This window comes from Diuraphis noxia, unplaced genomic scaffold, assembly GCF_037042655.1.
Source record: "Diuraphis noxia isolate RWA-SAM2 unplaced genomic scaffold, SU_Dnox_SAM2 contig0001, whole genome shotgun sequence".
Classification (NCBI taxonomy): Eukaryota; Metazoa; Arthropoda; class Insecta; order Hemiptera; family Aphididae; genus Diuraphis; species Diuraphis noxia.
The window spans coordinates 77,956,190-77,980,744 of record NW_028301711.1 but is presented as its reverse complement, the minus strand read 5'-3'; the positions used below and the strand labels follow the sequence as shown (position 1 = coordinate 77,980,744).

General features: G+C 26.1%; 1 protein-coding gene across 2 annotated transcripts; it reads right to left on the bottom strand.

Moving 5' to 3' along the window:
* Nucleotides 1-321: 321 nt before the first annotated feature.
* Nucleotides 322-24,472, bottom strand: LOC149061857 (cytokine receptor-like). Of its 2 annotated transcripts, XM_089218093.1 has the most exons (15): nt 24,263-24,472; nt 24,013-24,184; nt 23,750-23,892; nt 11,714-11,884; nt 10,756-11,199; nt 7,872-8,004; nt 7,619-7,797; nt 7,351-7,508; nt 7,043-7,274; nt 6,663-6,840; nt 6,131-6,279; nt 5,876-6,042; nt 4,309-4,477; nt 4,031-4,186; nt 322-605 (listed from the first exon to the last, which is right to left on the bottom strand). In XM_089218093.1, exons 4-15 carry the CDS (start codon nt 11,862-11,864, stop codon nt 424-426), a joined length of 2,298 nt encoding a protein of 765 aa, XP_089074219.1. In that variant the 5' UTR covers nt 11,865-11,884; nt 23,750-23,892; nt 24,013-24,184; nt 24,263-24,472; the 3' UTR covers nt 322-423. The 2 variants fall into 2 exon arrangements, with proteins under 2 accessions (XP_089074219.1, XP_089074218.1); XM_089218092.1 differs by having other exon boundaries at nt 24,013-24,472.
* Between the last annotated feature and the right edge of the window lie 83 nt (nt 24,473-24,555).

Below are 24,555 nucleotides of genomic sequence, written 5' to 3'. Positions count from 1 at the left end.
ATCCAAATTCTTACTTATAAATAAATGATAATAATATAAAAATGCAACGTTTAATGAATATTATAATATTAGTATAATTAGAACATTACAAATAATTTACTCGTAATTCTCTGATAATTTTTCTCCGTGTATTATTAAAAAAACCCTAAAACATCAAAAATCACCTAAAAATTAAACCAAAGACTGTAAAATAAAATGTAATTTTATAAATTTGTAGGTACATTATTTAAACAAATTTGAAGACTTTAATAAAGAAACCAAGATTACAACATTTCCTTTTCAATTAAGTCTTTATTTTTTTTTAAGGACTTACACATAATATAAATAATAACACTAATATAATAATAGGATTCTTACAAACATAAGGTATATCTAGTAGTTAAAAAATAAATATATTTGTACTTAATTATTTATGTAATATATTCATTTTAATATTGGACCACTTAATGTGTTGATGTTAATATCAAAATGTATTGTTACACCATTGCTTGTAACAATTGCAATGGCTATTAAGTATACCGTGTAAGGCTTTAGATCTGAAACTAATACAGAACCTTCGCAATCGTTTTGATGAACTTCACTCACTGTCTTGACTGTCATAGGCTCTGAAATGAATAAAACATATTTAAACTGTATTTTTAATAGTTACAACATAAAAATAAAATGAAAAATATTCAACATATGTTGAATGTAGTTCTTGATAGGAATTAAAGGGTAGGTACCTACATAAATACAACATAGTTTACAAATCAGTATTTCAAGTCCAATCATGTTTATTGTTCGTATATAAAAAATATAATTTGATTGGGTGAAGAATATTAACACATTATTAGTTTTAAAATACTAACATAGATTCAATAACGTGAAGATTTGTTATTCGTCTTAATGTGTTTATATCAAAAATATATCCAAAATTAAGAAAGCAAATCATGAATGAAATTCATAAAAATAACCATTGTACCTAGAACCTATATAATTATTTATTAAGGTAATATAATGTGCATTTTCCATACTCAATAACAATTTCTAAACGTTTTGACTCGTTTTGAACTATTTATATTTATTTTTCACAAATTTCGATTTTCATTAGTTTGTTTTAAATTATTGTTGATAAAAATATTTTCAAATGGTTAAAAACCTTAAAAATGTAGTAGAAGATTTCTCAAAATTACATTTTTTTTACTCTCACATTTAGACTATATTAGATATTAGATAAACAAATTATAACAATTTTAGTTAGTAATTAATATTATTATTCACGGGTAGGTACATGAAACTTTTGAATATAGAGACCGATACATTCATATTCAAGAACATTAATAATAATATTTTTTTTTGCTACTAATTACCATCAAAATAATGCTGATTAGTCGTGATACTGTTTTTGAACACCTCTATTTAATGAAGCAATTATAAATTCGTCAGTATAATGTATCATACATTTTTTATCACAATGGAATAAAATTTAGCTCCATACTTTTGATAAAGCATATTAAAATAATGAGTTTTAATACAATAAGTGCCAAACACAACTAATAAACTAATAAAGGCATTTACACGTTTCTGTTAATTTACCTACCACAAGATAAAAATATTGAGAAACAACTGAAATTTATTTTTCCTTTTATTTAAATTTAACACAGATTGAATAATTTTATTCAATGCTCACATGTATAATATATTATACAGCTTAATTGTGATTATTTTTATTGAAACTGTATTGAATAAACTGAAAAATATTATTTATAAATATATTATGCTGATTATTACTTATGTGTTATGTATATTGAATAGTAACTTTTTTTATTTGAATTACCTACCTATAATATTAGTTATTATTATATTTTTAATATAAAACATTGCCACATAAACCATGTTAAATTATTATTTCAAGCTAAGATTTTATGGTTTTACATTTAAATACCTACAGTTGAAAAATAACAAATTTTTTTAATGTAATATATAAACTTCAATTCTGATTTTATATAATATACATAATATTATGTAAATACACAATATATTCCAAAAATATGGAAAATTTAATGATTTTACCAAATCCATATACCATAATATCATATTGAACCTCTAATATTTCCATATTATATATTCATGCTTTTAATGCAATTACTGGTGAAAGAATTATATTGTTTGCAACAGGTGACAGCTTGGGAATTTCGACAAGCCCAAGACTTGATATTGCGATGGTAATTTTAACCTTGGCCTTAAATATTTCTTACAACTTTATGAAATCAGAGTTCTAAAAAGTGATTCATATATAACTGCTGTTTATTATTTTCTTGAACGCAAGACAATGTATATTTACAAAGAAATATTCAAACTTATTTTAACTACCTAACATGCAAAGCATGAATTATTTCCCGATCCAAATTACTTAAATTTTGATTTCTTAAAAAACCTTTAATTTCTGCCGTTAAAACAATTTTGATACAAATCTGACTATTTATCATTTGTGCCAAAGTTTTTACAGAAAAATCCAAGATTTAGGGTTAATCAACATGAATATAAGTAATGACAATTTAAGTAATTTTTGCGGAATATTGGATAGACTTGAGTTTCTTACTCTTGAACTTGTTTTCGAAGGAATTTTTAACCTTAAAACATTATTTCTCCCAAAGGAAATCTTTTAAATTACTTTGACTCAATCTACGTAAATGAATCACTTACAAATAGTAGAAACTAGTACCAAATTGAAATTTAAAAAAAATAAGTCAACTTTTTCCTACGAATACTTGGAATGTACATAAAACTACAATAATGTGACCACCGAACGAATAATATATGTGAATCATGGATTCACAGATTTAATCATTTAGTTGGCCACAGTTATCCAATTATTTGGACACTCATCCACAAAATGAGATCGGAAATAGTGACAAATAAGGCGAAATTAGCCATTGAAAGCATGGATGAGCCAGTAAAAAAAAAATTCAACATATTATATCCGACTGGTTAACTTATGTCAAATAATAGATATTAAATAAATAACCATTAAAGACTTTTTAGAAAAAGTTGGTCATAACAAGATCGAGATAAACATTATAATTATTATTGCTTTTTTTTATACGTTACATAAGTAGGTATACGAAAATATATACCAGGACTTCTTATTAAATATATTATTTTTTTTTTTTTAGCGATAGGTTATTAAACTGATAAGTCATAATATTAGAAACATTATTATAAGATTTTATTAATGAACATTATATAAATTGCATTTTTTTTTAAATGTTATTTAATATATTATATTGTTGTATATTATGCATATCGTACTTAATAACCCACATTACAAATCACAATTATCTTAGTCCACGAGACATAGAGAAATATAAATTAACATATTAAATGTTAACAAAAATTAAGTTTAAGTTAAACAAACAAAATATTGACATTTGACTTATGAAAGATAAAGTTAAAAAAATTATCACTTTGTAATAAATGTAATTAATGTATCAAACGCCAATCATAGGTATTTAATTATGATAATCAACAGGTAAGTATCTCAAATGGCATATATTTTAAATATAATTAAGGATAATATTAGATTCAATTTGATTAAAATGTAATGATCGTTTATTCCCGTTATTTTATTATATATTATTATATATGATATTTCCAATAATCAATTTGTTCAATGAAGATAAATCATCATATTTGAAGCTTCGGTTTCTTATAAGTTGGAACAACTATTTTTATATGAAACATTCATATTTTTCCTAAGATATATATCAATGAGTTTTCGCGTGATTATGATAATATTAATGAATGATCAGAAAACTAAAATAAAAAATTACACAATCTGACCAAAAATGTGTATTGTGAGGTAAAAAAAGTTAGGTAGCTTCAGGTTAGGGATTATTTTATTTAATCGTGAAGGATCTAATAGGTATGACCCCACTGCATAAATTTCACAAAATACTATTGTAAATGTGACTAAGTATGTAATACAATATTAACTAAATGCTTAAACTTAAGAATATTGAGTTTTCATTAAAAACTAAAAATATCTTACCTCTGCAAAGGGGATTATTTATGGCAACTATGGGACAGTAAAATATGTGATATCCAACAATTAAACCAGTCTTGTCATCACAGTAAACTTTCCAGCTCAAACCCACAAACGTCGAACCAATCACACTAACCCAAACGTTCTTTACATTGCCATTGACTAATCAATCGTAAAGTGATTTGTACAAAATGTATATCAATAAAATAAATTAGTATACATAACAAAATTTTATTATTACAGAAAAGAGCTTATAAAACAAATGCAGTTAAATAATTACGTACAAGATTCCCACACCATTCCACTACTGCTGGCTTTAAGGTTATCAATACCATTTCTCATTGGATTTTCGCTATTAACACTTATTGCAAAAATATATTTTTCCATATCTTCGATCAAAGTAATGTTGTAGCGAGATACTGAAATTGGTAAATGCATCCAGTTCATAAAACCCTGTAGAGAAAAAATATTAATCCAGTCATTAGGTATATCAAAAACGTTGGATAATAATTGTAATTACAAATTAGAGTAAATTCTTGAAGTGAAACTTCTTTATAGAGGGTACCCATGAGAAAATAAAATGATTACCAACCTATCGACCGTCACGAAAAATTAGATAGCGTGATGATCAATAATATGGTCTAACAATCACGATACTGTAGGTTAAGTATTATGTTAAGCAAATCCTACATATTATAATAAAATATACCAAATATTATTTTCTATTTCGTATTTCTAGTTTCTACTTTCAGTTCAACATTTTGTAACGAGACAAAACACTATACACCATGTTAGATACTAGCGCGCTTCTGTGTCAGCATTATAACTATGACACAAATTCGTCACAAAATCCAAAATAGATGGCGCCCCCGTTTTTGTGTTTGTCCACCACCCAATGCTATTTGACTTATATTACTCGTAAAATATTCAATTTACTCATAACAAAAAGACCACTTATAGCTGTAAATACAATCAGAAATAGTAGAAAAAGAGTTAATAATTAATAAAATTCATGTTACATCACTACCCATCAGTCTACGAACAATTATAGTATTATCATAGAAATATGAGCACATCGCTCTCGGCAAAAGATTACATCTTTCCCATTATATTATAATATAAGTGATTTTAGGGACATGTGATCTATCCGGTATAAAAATTCAGTGAATATAGGCACACTCAACTTTAAGTACCTAATCTCCTCTCTATATAATTTTTATATTAGAAAAGGCAGAACAACCCGTCATATATATAGAAAAAAAATAATGCACGATAATATATAACCATTGATTCTAAACACTAGTAATTCAGAGCTGCTGATGGACGATAGCTAATTTAAATTCATGTACAGGGCCCATGGAAACACTCACGGTCTTTGCCTATGAAAACATTCCCTTCTAAATACTGTATTCTTTAATAAATAATTATTCTTGTAAATTCATCGGAAAATTAAATGAATAGAAGTGAGTATATAAATTAAGTAAATTCCATAAATATTGTACAAAATTGTATGAACAAAAAATTAATGACACCAGAAAATTTTAGTAATTTTGCATATAATATTAAAATAAAATTAATTTAATTTCTGATGTATACATGTTTTTTGTGTATATAATTATTACTCTTATCCAATTTACTTTACGTTGATATCAGTAGTTATATAGCCTAAGTACCTATAGAACATTTAGTATTAAAATAAATACTGCTGTGTAACACACTAAAAAACATACTAGTAACTAAGTATAATATAATAATGGGAATATATTATATTATTGCATATGCCTACGTACTACTTTATTAATATTAATTATTACGATTGGTCATATTCATACAATACGTTAATTCACATACATTACACTGCCGTGGATTGATCAGATCTTTTTCACACCAAAACAAAGTGTAGAAATCTCGTTGATCTGCAGTGTACAATATCTGAGAATCTGCACCTTTCCAGGATAGTTCAAAAATACCTTGTTTGTCAAATACATTTCTCTTGAACGACACTGGTTTATTTAGTGCTATAAATAGCGATAAGTTGACAATACAACCAGGTAAACATACAATTAATCAATTTAAAATAAACCAAATATATATAATATGACTCACTGTCTGCTACGCTTGGTACGTAAACCCTTGAACATTCTTTAGAATAACCTTCTTTATTGTATGAGATTACTATAAATTCGTATCCGATGTTGGTACTGAGAGAATTAAATTTAGCGTAATTATTTTCGGTTACATCGCTACGATAAGTGCTGTTTTGATAAATAAATAGGTGATGGTAATTAGAATGATTTAAAATTAGTTAAAAGAATAATATATTATGTTATAATATTTGTTAGGATAAAATATAGCAATAAAATATGAAAGTATATTATTATTATCAGGATGTTTACAAAAAATGTTCTATATAACACTAATAAAAAACTAATATTATTTTTTATAAATAATTAAAAATTATCTATATATTATTAAACAAAATATTGATGTTTTCATCTATAATTTAACTGAAAAATTACATTAGAAACAGTGATAATGTTTAAAATACATTTTCTAACGAAATATTTTAATGTAGATAAAGTTACATATATATAACCCTTTAAAATCACCGACGTAAAACGTTCAAAGTAATACTTACGTGATTTGTTTATCTTCTGTTGTATGAATATAGTATGCGATGTATTCAAAGCATTCACCACATTTTTCTTTGTCATCTATAGTTTGCCAATAAATCACAACGTCCCTTTTGGATTTGTCTGATAACGATGTGAAATATTCAAAGCTCCCAATATCAGTTCGTGGTGGTCTTTTAGGAACTGTAAATTTATTAGACATATAAAAAAGTAAGCATACAATAAAATAAATACCACTAAATCATACGATTATGTTCAAAATCAAAAGGACTAGTCAATATTTGATTCATCATTTTCGAATAACAAAATAAATGTATAAAAATGTGAAATACCTCAAAATAGGTATACTGAACCTAGCTATCGTAGAAATAAATTAAAAATTTACTTGTGGGTTTGGTGTAGACAGTGATGCAACCAGGAGAAGACCACTTATCATCCCCAACAGCTAACGCCGTCCGAACAGATATGCAAAAATCATAACGCGTAAACGGATATTCCAAACCGATGACATTGAAGGAATAATTATCGGCATCGTGTTCCAGACATTTCATGTCTTGGACCGAAGTGGTTTGATCTGATGTCGATTGCGATTTACAGGTATCACTTGCAGTTATTGACTATGGGGAAAAAAGGTATAATTACGTCAATCATAATTTTATTTTAACTGTTATCTGTGTATGATTGAACTCTTACATTCCACTGTTTAGGATTAGAATCCCATTGGGATTTATATTGAATCTTAAAAATTAATCCGTGTGAATAAAAAGACATTGTACCTAAAGACCACACAAGTTTGATACTAGATTTTGTTTCATCGACCACTGTGATTTTTGTTGGTTTCGTAGGAATGACTAAACATTAAAATAAAATAAAAATAAAATTAAGTGCATCTGCATAGTTATATAATAAATATTTTTCTTAATTTAAACAAGTTAAAATTATAGTTTTGTAAAATATATACTATTGGCGTAATGGTGGAAACGAATCGAGGTTGACGAATTTCCCAGTGCATTTTCGCCAATTATCATGAAATAATAATACTCGTGTGATTGTCTGTATAGTTGTGAAGTAGATAAATCCCAATAACAACTATTATTTCTGATATCTGAATCTGTAGGACAATTTGTGACAGTTCTAGAACTAAAAATGTGTATATTTTAAATAAATGATTTAATTAATGAATACCATTGATAATAATGCTAATAAAATATCACCTGCCACGACCAGGTAATCTAAAGTATAATTTATACGTAGTTTTTATGGGGTTTTCCGGCTTGGTCCAATTACACATTAAACTTTCCCAGTTGTTAGAGATACAAGAGAAATTTGTAATCTTCAATGGTTTATCTATAAACAACGATCAATTATTCATAAATACTAAGACAATTAAATACGTAAAACAATAAAACTATATATGTCCCTGTTTTATAATAAATGTATCATACTTTAAAAAAATTATACAAATAGAAACTAAAAATATTGCTAATTACCTAACTAATATTGTTTTTATTTTTTTAAGAGCTTCAATGGTGGTATGCTTACTGTTTTACTAACATCAAAAATATTATTCTGTGTAAGTATTAATATACTGCTGTCCTAAGGAAGAATGCCGTAATTTCCTTCCATGCTATTTTGAGAAAAATGACATTTTATGTTTAGTAGTTTTTGATGGTTATAAATAAATAAATACAATATTTTCAAAGTAAAATCCATAATTTCTTATAGAAATATACCTGATGAATTAAAACTGTTCGATTTTATTTTTAATTTGTATTTCAACAAGATATTGTTTTGATATTTATACTAAGTACGCTATTAATTATTCAGAATTGTTTACTTAGCAGAAATGCCATTTTTACGTAGCATATCAAAATGTACTGATCACATATGGTTGAAGAAATAACGCCGTATATTCTATATATTTTTTTTAGGTTTAAGTATAATTATTGGTTAGTTTGTTTAGTTATAACACGTCAATTAGAAAATTATTAAAATTATTTCAATGTCTTAAGCTTAAAATCCTAGTAAATATAATAATAATAATATTAAGTCAAATTTAATTAATTCATTTAGTGAATTATTTACATATCGTTATATTTAAATACATTTTTAGTTTACTAAATAACACAATTTGAATGTTATTGAATTGTCTTTATAATTTAATGAGTTATAGATTGTATTATGTAGTTATATTTTTCCAAAATTGTCTTCTATTCTGAGGAATAATTTGATTTAAATTCGAAAGAATATATTCACGTTTTTCCTTTGGTATTCCACAATTTTCAGTATGTGAAGGCGTTAGAGACATTCCTTTTTGGTTCATATATTTTTTTTTGTACAAAATCCAATGTTGGATATTTTTCGTCATTAAACTGACTTTTAGTAAGCAACACATATTTTACACGTACAGCTTTAATCGATACGATATCTCTGACAAAACTCTATTTGTAGACTGTAATAGTTTTTGCTGTGCCTTATAGTCTTTCCATTGAAAAAATCAGAATAAATCATTTTTTTTTTTTTTAAGTTAACATTTCCTTTATTGGCTGCCCCTACATCTTAAGAAAAATCTTTGAAATCGTAGGTTTTCTTTTGACGTTTCAACAAAGAGAGTTTAACTTGATGGTGGAAACTATAGGCTTACATAAATGTATGTCCAGCTTCAAAATAATTTCTTGGGCACAAATATCATCTAAGTTGACTGTGTATACTAAAAATGATAATAAACGCCAGTTCTTATTTTGACTGCTGCAGTTATCCAGCCAAATTGTCAACTTTTTGGCATCGCAATATTGCAAGAAAAACGAATAAAACGTGATGACAAAGTATTCTTCTTTACACTCACTAACACTTTCATGCCATACGAGTACACATGCAAATGTGGAAAATAACTAGCAACTATTCTTTTATTAAATAATAAAACTTTTTTAAATGTATCAACACATGGCAACATGATCACTTTTTGCAGAACATAAATAGATTTTGCATCAAATTCCTTTTTCGCGTGCTCTTGATACAGAGCTCTTGCAACATCAGCTTTTTTTATATATACAGAGTAAATTTGGCAAATTTCACAATCATCATCTAAATTATCTTTTGCGTGTTCATGAATTTTTATACCTTCACATATCTCACACTCTTCACTCTTCGCGTCCGAGTACAGTAAACGATATATTTATTTTTTAGAAACTTGATTTCTATAATAATCATATGAAATTATTGAGGTTCAGGGTATGTATCTAAAAAAAGTTGATGCATTAGCGAATACTCGGTAAATATAAAATGTGTGTGGTGTACGACACCAAATTTCCAAATATTATCAGTAATTTAAAATTAAATTTTAAGATACGGCTTATAATGAGATCAGTTTCCTAAACAACAAGGCCGTAGATTATGAGGAAGTGCTACGTAAAAACGCCGTATTTGAAATAATACACACACCAATCTTCCTCGGCAAACTGTGATTACAGCGTTTTTACTAAACTCCGATTATATTTAATGACCATTGCGGCAGCAATCTTATTTGCTTATAAACACACATTTCTGAATAAATAATCATATTTACGGCATTTTTATTTAAGAAAAGCGTGTAAAATTATAACATTAAACGTAATACAGTAAAATCTCGTTCTGTTTTCGATTTACAGTATTTTTTCTTAGGATGGCAGTATAATTATAGTATGTTATATTATATTATTATTATTTTAATAATTAAATACATGGTTTGAAGAGTAAATTAATTTTATATTAGTTTATTTCTTTGTGTTTAATATACGATTAGTACCTATGATATAATTATAAAATTATAAATATTTAAATATCTTTAAATCATATTTTATTGAAGCTATTCTCTTGCTTTTAAAAATTTAAATGTTTTTATGTTTGTATAGTGTATACGCAAAAATCAGTTGAAAAAATGATTCAATTTTCAACTTTGAAGGAAGTTTCTGTTTGAAAATTTGTTCCAAATGTTACTTTTGTGAGATGAATATTGAGAATAGTCAATACCTATTTAATGTTTTAAAAATAAAACTAAGCAAAAAAAAAAAAAATATATTATCTGTAGGACGTAGGTTATAATAATTGCAGTTAACTTACATCCAACAAAAACATTGTTAAGACACACCCCGATACAGTCATCATGTGAAGCATGTGTTTTACTTGGATGAGATCCAACAACATTTATATTGCTATTTTTCAGAGCATTATTGATTGAAGTACCAGACGATTTGGATAATTCAGCACATTGGTTGTTTTTATCCAAACATATCATGCATGTATAAACATCGGAACCTGCTGGAGGATTAGGTACGCGCAATTGTGCTGCCGTCGAGTTAATGATTGACACATATTGATTGGGCACACGTTCTTCGTTGTTATAGAACCTGATTCTTTGGCTCAGAGGTATTAATTTGTTTCCATCGGCAACATTATCTCTAAGAACTTTCTGCAATAGTTCGTGGTTAGGATTTAAAACGCATGCAATTTCCAACGGAGTACCGCTGTTGTACTCGATGAAAATTTCACCACTCGGAGTTGTTCCTAAAATTGAAAAAAAATTAAATAATAATTGATTTGAATTGCAATTTGCTTAAAAACTGTGATGCAGATAGTTTAATGAAAAACAAATTTATTTTTAGAAACCAATGTAAAAACACTGACTGAAGTAGATTAAAATGTTCCTGTTACATGTTTTTCATGCATAATAATGATAAGGAATTGTTGAACATAATTAAATCAAAAATAATAAACTAATAATAATTTGTTATGCTTAAAACATTTCCTAGTTCAAGTAATTAACAACTAATTTATTAAATTGTATAAAATTAGTATTTAAAAACAGCTTTTGATATACAATTCTTTGGTTCAATCTATGAATAATCAGTTTTATAATATATTGAAAGTTAATTAATTTATGAATAAAAACATTTAAATGATCATTTAGTTTTTTCTTAGTATATATAATTAGTTAATAATATATGGTTCTTCAATTTACAATACGATTGAATTGAATGTAACTTAAAAGTAAAAACGATTCATGTTCTTAATTTCTTACCTCCGGGTGAATATATGCCGGGGCCACAAGTAATTGATGAGTTTGAAAATCCAACTAGTATAAGTAATATCAACAATTCTTCAATCCAATTCTGTCCCGATGTAAACAGTCTATGTTTGAAAGATCCAGTTTTATACTTACGGGGTATCATTGTACCTATAAGCAAATTATCTGTAACAAAAAAATAAAAATTATTGAACTTCTGATCAGTGTCGCAACTACCGGGTGTGCAAGGCGTGCATTGCACATCGGCCCCCAAGGCCCCAAGCCCTTATATGCCCCACATCACCTTATAACATGCCAAACTGTTAACTTGTTAAAATGTTAGAAATGTTCAAAGCCAAACTTAATACACTAATACTAGTTCTAATAAGTGTCCTATACCTTCTACAGAATAATAATAATAAAAATAATAATGCGGGTCCTTGTCCGTGGTCTGCGTTATCAGGCGACTAACCACTCAACCAATGTGAGCTCATTTAATCGTATATAAAAATGGATCATTCCAATGGGTTTTTAATTTGTATACGTACGATTTCGGGACAACGGGGAAAATGGTAATAACTATTAAGTAATCACGATATCTGTTGAAGTGAAAACATACATTTGTCATTTAATTGTTTTTCATTATTTGTCTGTATGATCTATAAGTGGTTTTACTTGTAAAATTTATATTTACTGTAATATAGTAGTATAGTACACTAAACTGTACCTACAGTACTCTAAAGTGTACCTTGTAAGAGTTTTAAGTTTTAACCGTCTAACAAATAACTGTTTTATTATGAAAGTGATTTTGAGTGATTTTTGTTTTGATTTTTTAATAGTATTTTAAATTTGTTAAAAATGTCAAAACGTATATATGTTAATGGCTGGGAAAAGCACAAAAAAAATGAAACAACCGAAAGAAAAAGTAATGCAGCAAATGTTAAGAAATTGTGAATTTGTGAATTAAAAAATCAGGTAATTATTTGTAAATTATATCTATTAGATATATTAGTAAATAGAATTTAGTAAATTGTTAAGTGTTAAGTGAATCTAAAAAAATTTTCAAATTATATTAAAAAAAAACATATAATATATATTTATTGATTGTATTATTATAATTTTAAATTTAATTTAAAAAAAAAAAACAACATTAAATAACCAATAGGCTAACAAATAAGTTGTAAATTATAGGTATACTTATGTATTTCGGTTTATATTAATATATTAATACAACATAATTTATTAAATAAAAAAAAATAATTGAAAATGATCCACTAAATTAAATTATAAAAGAGAATGATAGTTCAGAAGGTACGTTTATTGATTACCTGTATATTTATAAATAAAAATGTTAAAAAATATAACAATAAATATTGCACAAATAAGTTGTAAATTATAGGTACTTCAATATTTCATTATATATTTCAGATTTTGGTGGCCTAAATTTAACTTTGAAGTATACAACTAATCGTGGACATTTTGAAAGTGAAGTATGCACATATTTAAAAAGAGTATTTTGTTATTCGGACCATGCAAACCATCAATCAAAAAATTTCCTAGGAACCATGTTAATAGATGTTTTTCTACTGATTATTACTATAACAACTAAAACAGGTATCAAAATTCCACGACAATGGTTATGTTATTCTTTAATATTAGATAAAGTATATTCTGAGTTTTGTTGGCTTTTTGCTAACCGGCAAACGAGCATTTTAAATATGAATGGATTTCTGGCGTTGACAACGGGCAACATTTATCACAACAAATTTCTAAACATGAAAATTCTATTCAACATATTATAAAAACAACAACAATTTCGAAGATATTGGGAAAAAAATAAAACATTAGATACAGATTTAGAGAAACAGATATCTGAAGAAGCAGAGTATTGGAGGAATGTTCTTCGTCGAGTTATTCATGTTATTTTAACACTTACATCTGGTAATACTGCTCTCCGAAGAAACAAAGGGAAGAAAGGTAATCTTCAAGAAATTGAAGATAACTTTATGCATACTATTATATTACTTGCAAAATTTGATCCTTTTATTCATAATTTATTAAATGATTCAAAAAAACATGTAAAATACTCAAACTTGAAAATTCAAGACGAGCTTATAGAACTTTACATGCTTGTTCATCACCAAGAGCTAAGAATTTGGCGTTTTATATAATTGATAAGGATTTATCAACAAGTTTTCCTGTTGTTTTAGCTGCATGTCTTATATTTTTAACCATTCCTGTTACGGTAACATCGACAAAAAGGAGTTTTTCTAAGCTTAAATTAACTAAAAATTATTTGCTCAATTCCATAGGCCAAGAACGACTCAGTGGAGTTTCCATACTAAACATAGAAAGGAGAAGAACTTCAGATATAGATATAAAGAAAATCATTGAGAACTATGCATATGCAAAAGCGAGAAAAAAACAATTCTGTTAGATACTTTAGTTTCAAATGTGTTAAAATTATACTATAATTTTATAAATGTTTTATGTTTATAACCATTATAAATGTAATTATACAACATTAAACAACCATTATCTGTATAATTTAATAATTTCCATAATATTCCTTATAATATTAACCTTTCATAATATAAACACCGGCTATCATATTTTATTAACAATAGGTAAATTAATTTTGAAAAAATATTTAGGCCCCCAAATTAAGATTTGCACACCAGCCCCGTAATTTGTAGTTGCGGCACTGCTTCTAATACAAATTATGTGAAATGTTTTCATGCTAGGGTGATAAAATAGTGCAGACTGATATTGAATTATCTAGCTTACTAATTATTTACTTATACTAGAAACGAAATATAAAAAAACTCTATAAACGTTAATTATTATACTTACTCTAAACAACTTAATAATTTTTTACACTAGATATTTATTTAATGTTATCCACGCAGATTTACACAAGATAATAAAAATAAACCAGGACCTCGCACTGCTGCATTGGTCATTTGGTAGATCATTGTAAATTGTGATGCATATGTTAAACTTGAGTTCAACAACATATCGTAAATCTATATTCATACAAAAAACGATTCTAAACACAGAAACGACATATCAACTTCTATAAGTACCTAATGATATTTAATATTAATTTATATGAGTATAAGTTATAACCATAAATCTCAGTGAGTTAACATTAATGGCCTGTCCATTCATAATTATTGATCTCGAAGAGATTTTCAATGTCGTGTTTTAAAAATCAATGGGCATTTATATTATCTAGACACTGGACTATTAAGTATATAAATAGGAGATGTTTTTGACTTTGTTAGAGATAATCTCTAAATTTTAAATTTAATTATCTTTTCATAAATGACAATATAGTAAAAATAGTATTGGTATATTGATATTTATGGTTAATTTGGCGGTTGTGGACAGAAGGCTATGAGTTCACGACTACAAGATAACCTTTTCAATCAAGATTCTTATTTCTTTCAACTTATCAACTCTGCAGAGCATCAAACTTATGAATGTACTATATTGTATTATATGCGAGTAATCTTATATTTAAAATTATAAGATTTATAACTGTTGGTTCGTTGTATAACGTGTTAAATTTAATAATTATTTTTTTATATTCAATATATTAATTATAATTCTTAATTCATCGTATACAATGAAAGGTATCCGGCGTAACTTGAAAAAAAAACAAAAGTGAAAGAAAAAATAGAAGATTAAAAATATCACTTGTGAAAATACACAAAGACATTTATGTATAATGATCCATTATTATATATATATATTTTTTTTTATAAAGGGATTACCTATCTTCCGGAACCACAGATTGAGAAACGCGGTGTTAGACTCATTAGTGTCAGACATTTTACGACGTCTGATAACGTGACCATCGAGTGTATAGTATACTAATATTAGAATAATTAATATTTGCGTTGAATTATGGTATTTTTAATATTTAATTCATGAGTATGAAAATAAAATAATTAAACAGAAAAAATACGTACAAATGCGAATTTTTAAATGTACGTAAATCTTTATAAAAGTATCAAAAAACACAACACCTTAGAATATAATATATTTAATAATAGCGATATGAATAAAAATGAATTACAATTGGTTTTCATAACAATATTGGTTCAGTTCACTTTTATTTTTTTCTACTATTTACTCATTCACTATTTTGTTTTTGTTTAATAACCCAGAATCGAATAAAATTCATATACTTATATCACACGTTATATGATATGGATTATAGCCTATAGGTCCTTCATATTGTATATTTTAAACAAATAATGCATTAATAAATTCAGTCATATATTAGTGCAGTCTAAAACATATGGATGGTTTTAACAATTTTATTAATTTAAGACCAGACTTAAGAGGATTAGGAGGAATAGATAGGATAATATAATACCCACGAATAGTAGTCGAGTGTGGTAATGACAGTCAACAGATATAATAATCATAATTTGTTTTAACTTTATTTCCTGTACAACGATTTTATTGTCTATACATCTATAATAGGTACATAATGAAGTAGAATTCCAATATTGCCCACTAAAGTAATTTAATGTTTTTATATCTCTTACAGTAAAATTTTAGCTCTCAATTTTAGTTATACAACTATTTCGCTGTGGAATTTTTATGATTAAAACGTAATAATTAATAAATAATATAGTTTCATCGTTATTGGTGCCTGCATGTCTTCGTGTTACGTCGTTTGTCAAATATAAATGGGCATGCACAATAAATACTAAATAGTAATAATAATTATTATGTATTATAGCTGTGCGGTTTATGAAGTGTTGTTAATTGCAATGTAGGTATACCTATGTAAATGCATAAGTTATACATAAAAGTGTGTACATTTTGAATGCTTTTATTTATATATGTTTTAGTGTGTATTTAATACCAAGATGGATTTTAATTTGCATATGATGATTGTTTATTATAATAACGTCGTGATATCGTCAATATTCAGTGATTTATGATCGATACAATTTTTATATTTATTTTATTATAATAATTGTGAAATGACGAATTGTAATTCCATTATTCCATATAATAATTTATAATAAATAAGATTGAATATCTTAAACACATCAAATATATAAGTAAACTGTGACCTATTTTTATAAAATTATATGATATAAGATTAAGATTAGTTCCGAATTGCATTTAGATTTGATTGAAATGTATTTTTTGTATACTTAAAAAGTATTTGAGTATCTAGGTACGCTAGGTAGTTCTTAAAATTACATTCATGAAGATTATATATTTCTAGCTTATAACATCTAAAAATGTATATACAGCCATTCCAATTGTATGTACTTATGTATATTGTTAGTATTTAGCTTAGAAATTGAATAAAATAATAATATAAACTTAAAGGTTGATAATTTTCAATATTACATTTTTAGGTGAGTTATGTAAAATATTGATGTTTACAAATATTAAATGTTCATACCTCATCCATTTCGCTGTAGGTAATAAAGAACAAGGGTGACACAGTTTCCTAGACATTCAAATTATATCAGTTGGTGTAACAATAAGCGATTTCAATTTATTTCTCTATTATACTTTTAAGTTCATGTAAAAAATGTTTGTCATCAAGAGTCAAGACCAATGACATTATAGTATATTTTGTATAATATGTTACAATTCACTATTAATATAGGATTAACAACTATAATTGGGCCATACAACCATGATAACAGATTTATTGGAAACAAAATTCCTTCTGCTAATTGTTGTCGAAAAAAAATAATATTGAGTTTTGGTTATTACAAAAATACCTAATTGCCTTATATTAATAGTTTATATAATGGTTGTTTAAAAAACTTATTCCAACGTTCTAAAAAAGTATACGTTCCAGATTATTTTTATAGACAGTAAATATTTTTTTATTAATCTGTATCAGTGTATCAAAATCAAAATGTAAATTTTATTTAAACTGAATAGATATTAAAAACCAACTAATAATGAGGAATTCTGTTTTTTTGTTTTTATTAAATAATAATATTTATGAATATCAAATTTTCGTGCATACCTTAAAAATTTTAATGTAGTAAAAACCAATAAGAGAACACAAATTCTTAGGTAGGTACCTTTAAAATACATCTACCTAGGTTATATTATGATATAAAGCCAACAATACGACATTTAAAATGGCAAACAAAAATTGGTTAAATTTTGTGCGATGGAAACGACACATGTGGACGTGATATTATCAAGTAGATTAGCCAACATTTTTTATATTTGTCTTTTGAATATACTTTAAGAAAATTTAGTTGAATAGTTTTATACTATTAATAACGTTTTAATGTATTTTATAGGTCTAAAAATAGAAATCTCAACAAACTAAAAAAAAAATAAAAAAATATTGTACTATTGTCTATTGTTCCTTACTACCTAATTACAACTAATCAATGTTAAACCGAATATAATTTCGTGAAAAAAAGTATTAGTTAGTACGAAGTGAGTTACAATATTAATAATATTTATGGAAATAAAACATTACTTTCTAGTTTGCTAGTTATTTCATATTTGCCCTTCATTTGTGAGTTTTATATTTGTTTCAGATTTATTTTATGTAAAAATGCATAATTTTGTTTCATGTGATATTTCAATTCAAAAAATGTTAAAATATGACTAACTTTTAAATACATTCTGTATTGGTTATTTCAATTGCATATTTTGATTGTTCAGTGTGATATAGGTACAGTCGGCAGTCGCGTAGACTGATCATTTTTATTGCTGTATTTTTTTTCATTTAAACAAAACATTTGAAATGAGTGAATACAGTTGTATAACATAATTTAGTTTAAACACTATTTTAATAGCCTATATAATAAAAAATGTTACTAAATCGATATTTGTATGAATACATTTAGTTGGTTGTAATTAAAATGACAAAATTATTATACGTGGTTTTAATACCTTAATGCATGAACGTATTCACACCATTGTTTACAATTTCGTGGTACATTGACTATAATAACCATAATATAGATATAAATAACATATCAGGTATATTATGATACGTACCAAAATAATATGCTATATTTATGGCTGAAATTATTTCAACAAACCTAAAAGAAAAGCTAATAACCAGTGCCGTAACTAGGCATTGGCAAGGTGGGCGGTGGCCAAGGGCGCAATTTAAAATGATCGCGCTAGGGGCGCAATTTTTATTTCATATAAATACTAAAAATTCATTATTAATTTATAACATTGGTTGCCAAGGGCGCACATAAAGCTAGTTACGGCACTGCTAATAACTAATAATGATATTGATATATAATATACTTAAATGATGTGTGTAAAATGTAAATCGTACTAAATCGTTTTTCGTATGCAATGATTTTTCATTGGTTAGGTCATTCAACAAATTAAATAACAGAGCGAATTATATCAGGTACTTATTTATAAATTTTCGAATAAATATGATGATTAATAAATCCATATATCATTAATCAGACGAAATTAATTTTAATTCAATGATTTCTTTGTTATGGATTTTAAAAGTAAATAACTAAAAGTGGTAACTACTTATAATAAGTGGAGCAAAGAACCAATTGAAATACAATTACTAACTTTTATTTCACACCTTCAAACACTGTATTATGTATGTTTAATTCACAGTCACTTATATCGTGTACAGAGCGGCAAGGTTATAAAATATAATAAATATGTGCCACAAGAAAATTAAAGTCTCAGTATATGAGGTATAGTCGTATAGATTGTGAATTTTATGGGGGCTTGTTTATGAACTAGTTATATTTGAATAAATATAATTAAATGTTAAAAATACATTTTTAATTTGTTTTTTGATAATTATAGTACGATAAGGGTTTGTAATGAAATAAAAAACAAAAGCAGGTAAGTCGTGGATGTCGCTCTGCTATACAGTAGGTTACTGTAATGGATGGGATTAAATTTGAATGCAATGATAGGTATCATTGTATACGAAAAACGATTCTGAACGGAGATGATTTGTCAGTCTAGGATATATTATATTTAAATATTGTCATATATTCTATTTTGAAATAAATATTTTATTTTTCAATTAAGTCGCATTTTGCATAAGGCATAGTTAATCAATTAGTGTAGTTATCATGTAGTTATCATAATTCATAATACCTTATATTATCATAGATATACGAATACCTGGTTTGAGGATAAATCGTTATCATTACGCGATTTCATAAATCATTTAAAACTCAAACGCTCAAAACATTTTTCCTATAATGACACTTCAAATTTTCTCTATAGCTATTTGAAGCAAAACTTGGTGTTAAATTTTATAACCTTAGATATAAATACAAACAATATTATTAATTTTGAACTAAAAAATAATTTGCAAATATTCATGATTTTGACGAATTTTTGTCAATATTGGAAATTCAAATGCTAATAAAAATTTAATTTGAATTTCCGGTGGACATTTTTTTTGTGATAAAGATTGAAAAACTTGTAAGGAGCCTTGTATTAAATTTTCAAATCTTATGTATAAAAGGAAAATTTTTTATGAATTTCTAGAATAAAATAATTTACGAATTTTCGTGATTTTTACGTATGTTGTCAAAATTAAAATTTGAATGCATGTAAAAAAAAAATGTAGATATATATTTCTTTTATTTTTCAATTGCTATTGCAAAACTATATTATGAGCTTTGTATTAAATTCTCAAATCTTAGAATTAAAAAGAAAAACTTTTATGAATTTTGATCTAAGATAATTTGAACATTGCCGTAATTTATATGTATTTAGTCAAAATTTGAACTGTAAATGCTTATAAAAAAAATGTGTGACTATATATTTCTTTTATTTTTCAAATGATATTGTAAAACTATTTTAGGAGCCTTGTATTAAATTCTCAAATCATAGAATTAAAAAAAAAAACTTTTATGAATTTTGATCTAAGATCTAAGAGTGTAGACCATTTCGGCATTCAGTTACGGTTAGGTTAGGTTAGTCAGTCTAGGGTTTTTAAACCATATTCATTATAATATTATAATTTTAAAAAAAAATTAAGTATCTATAAAATAAATTCCAAATCAATTAAATTAGATTCATTATAAATGTAGCCGACTCACTCAGTCATTCACAGTATATATTAAAATAAGTTAACGACAATAACTATTAACATTAGAGTATAAGGTACCTATACTCTAGACAATATAATTAGCTACCAACAAATATTATATTTAAATTACAACAATATAACTAAGATTATTATTCTTGTTAAATTAATATAATGTAATTTCATTCAAATTTGAACTTAAAATAACTATAAAAAAACTGTTTGTATAGTTTTTAGATTTTTTGTGTGTCAGAATTACCTACTTGCGTGAAACCTTATTTTAAATTTTCAATCCTTATTTATATACAGGTAAAACGTTTTAAACATTTTTAATAATTAAATAATTTGAAAATTTTCTATTAAATAAATTTTGTCGAAATTTTAACTTTAAACGGCTATATAAAAAAAAAATGTGCCTATGTAAATTTAATATTTTCCAACTTCTATTATATCAACTTTTAGAAAATTTTGTAATACATTTTCAAGTTTTTTTAACCCAATGAATAAAATTTGATCGACATTTATAGAATAAAAAACATAAGAAAACGAAAAATTTCAAATAGCTAAACATAACTTAAAAATTGTTGAAATGTTTTGAAAATGTTATGAAGTACAGGAATTGATAAAATAAAAATATGGTTTAAATTTAAAGTTTATTGAGATATTTGTTTTTGATTAACAACAAAATATAAGAATATTAATACAAGAGAAATTGAGAGAATGTCCAATGTTGGAATTCAAATTAAATTTAACTTTCCGGTAGACATTTTTTATTTGATAAAAGTAGGTAAACTTAATATGAACTATGAAGAATCTCGTATTGAATTTTAAAATTAGATTTTTTTTTTAAACTAGAAAATTGTACAATCTGTAGAATAATTATTTACAATAAGCACAAATGATTTAAGAATTTGATAGAAGAGATAAAATAATAGAGATAAAGTAACAAACAATAAGTTAAATTACAATTACAATTATTTACATAAGTTCAGATAGACGACTTAACTGAAGAGGCCATCATTGATGGTACTTCATGACATGACATGTGGTGTAAACCAGATTTAAAAAGATAAATTTTTATGAATTTCTAACTCAATATTATTTGCACCTTTTCGTTATTTTTATGCTTTTTTACCCAACGAAATAAAATATGATTGACATTTTTAGAAAAAAAAATCGATTTACTTTCTACTATCAAAGTAATAAAAGTATACGATTTATGCTATCGAATATCATAATTAAACTTGATGATTTATGAATTTTTACTTAATTCATAAGGATATGATAGATGAAAAAAAACACACTCCATTGTAAAATCAATAAAATCATCGGTTCTTAAAATCATTGTAGCATAGGTTTATTTGTATTTTTTTTAATAATACTAAAAAGATACAGGCAGAAGTAATTGTGCATTGTGAAGTACGTAAACGTTACGCACAAGATAGTATTCGTAGCCCGTGAATACGTATAACAATAGAGAATATTCTTTTCGGATAAGAAACCAATATATGGAGCCCCGCAGACACATGAACACAAAACATTAATCTGGATAATAAATCGTCTTAGACACATAGTACTAACACCTTAACACATGATATAAGCATTTGTAACGTATACAGGGATTGGGAAATATATACTCGCATTATATACGTTATTTTTTTTGGAATTATTTTCTAGGGATAAAAAGGTCCATTTTGTGTGGTAACAATATTATCAGTAGGAGGTATACATACCACTACAGTTTATTGTACTGGCCAGACCATTTTTTTTATACGTATGTTAAAAATTAAATATGTGTCTACCTAAATACGAGAATAAAATAAACCACAAATTTATAAATAAATAAAAAATTAAACATTATTTTAGACTCATGTAGGTCATAAATCTCTAAGCTGAGACATTTTTGGGGGAAATATAAAATAGGTTTTAAGCAATGTTGAAACAATAATACACTATTCCAAAATTGAAGATCGATTAAGTTTTGATACTATAATGTAAAAAAGTAACGAGTAAATTAAAAAGTATATATTCTGTCACTACTTAACTCTCAGATCTTCAAATTAAGTCATTTAAGTTAATGCAAGCTTAATTAATGATAGTAACATTGAAAAGCGGATTTAAAAAAAAAAATACTATGACAAAATTGAATATTTATATAGAAAATGCGAGTTCACACTGTACTGACCAAAAAATATTAAAAATATATAAACGAATATTTTTATTAATATATATATAATATATAATAATATATACATATCAGTGGCGCACACGTAGGGTACCAAGTGGTGCAATTGCACTGGTTTCTCGTAGGTCCCGCGGGGCCTACATACATTCGGGGGCCCCACTCTGCAGATCTCTTGATTAGACACTATAAATACATAACATCTGGTCCATCTGAATATTTAGATCGTTGAATAAAGCGTAAAGAGTTGGTAGTGCCAAATATGCAAACAAATAAATTTGGGGGCCCTATAGTTATAACTGCACTGGTTCGTGGAAAACCTGTGGGCGCCACTGATACATATAATATAATATATAAAATATATAATATAATAATATTGATATATTTACTTACATATTTGTACTTAATATACTGCCTACGTCATAATCATTTGGTATAGAAAGTGTTAGTACAAGCTAGTCACGATAACTCGAACTTTTCCCGATTATTTTTAAAAGTACTTTGTGTTTTCTCTCCTCGAGTACTAATTATAGATTCAATGTATACTTCAAAACCACCTTTAAAGTTTAAGATTTTTATTCTTATGACAAACACACAAAAAACAATTAAAGCTTATTTAAAACCATTGAATCAAAAATTTAAATCAAATAACAATTAAAAAAAAATTGTTCTCAGGAAATCAAAAATACAACGGGGAGATAAAGATGATAGATATACTATACGACTAAATAACTATACGGCCAATAACATAATAGAAATAATAATAACATGAAGTAGGTATAAATTGTATAATAAACTTATATGAACTTACCTCGATAATTATATTTATTGCAGGCCGTCTGGTTGCCAATTGATCTTTACTTTTCGTTTTTTTTCGCAATATACTTTTTTACAGCAAATCTATATCATGACGATATAACGTGTTTTCGGCAGTCGAGTGGTTAGAACTGCGATCTAAAAATTATCAATATTAATTAACGCCAAATAACAATCACCAACAAAATAAAAAAATTGATATTATATTGCAATACCTTAAGGAGCCATTAAATATAACAAAAAAATAAAAATAATTACTTCGATGTAAGTCAGAGATTAAAAGCCACAGCATGAAAATCATACAACAGCTTAGAAACAGTGAATGAATGAGACTGTCCCGGATCCTGATACTGATGGTTGACCGTTGAGCGCACAAAAAATAATACGTAGCGCTAAGGGAAGTGGGAGGGGATCATTGTTATGGCCGATCCTTAAAAATGAGCGTAGAAATAATATTGTAAACACATGATTTTTGGTTGTCTTTTTGATTAAATATGGACAGAATTACATGATGTGCCCTTAAATGAAACTTCTATGTCTTAAAATATTGAATGATGGAATTTCTTTTAGAGGCAAAAAACGCATTTTCACCGAACTATGTATTATAGCCTATCTATATAGATTACAGACTATGGAGACAAATGATAGTTAGCAAATGTTGGACATCTTCTCGTAACTATAATGATATACACTAATACTATAAGTAGACATTTGGTTAAATTTTTAAGGGGCTATAACAATCAAATTTAAAGTGCTCACAAGGGCTTCAACTCCGCATCCTCTTCCTATAAATAAATATAA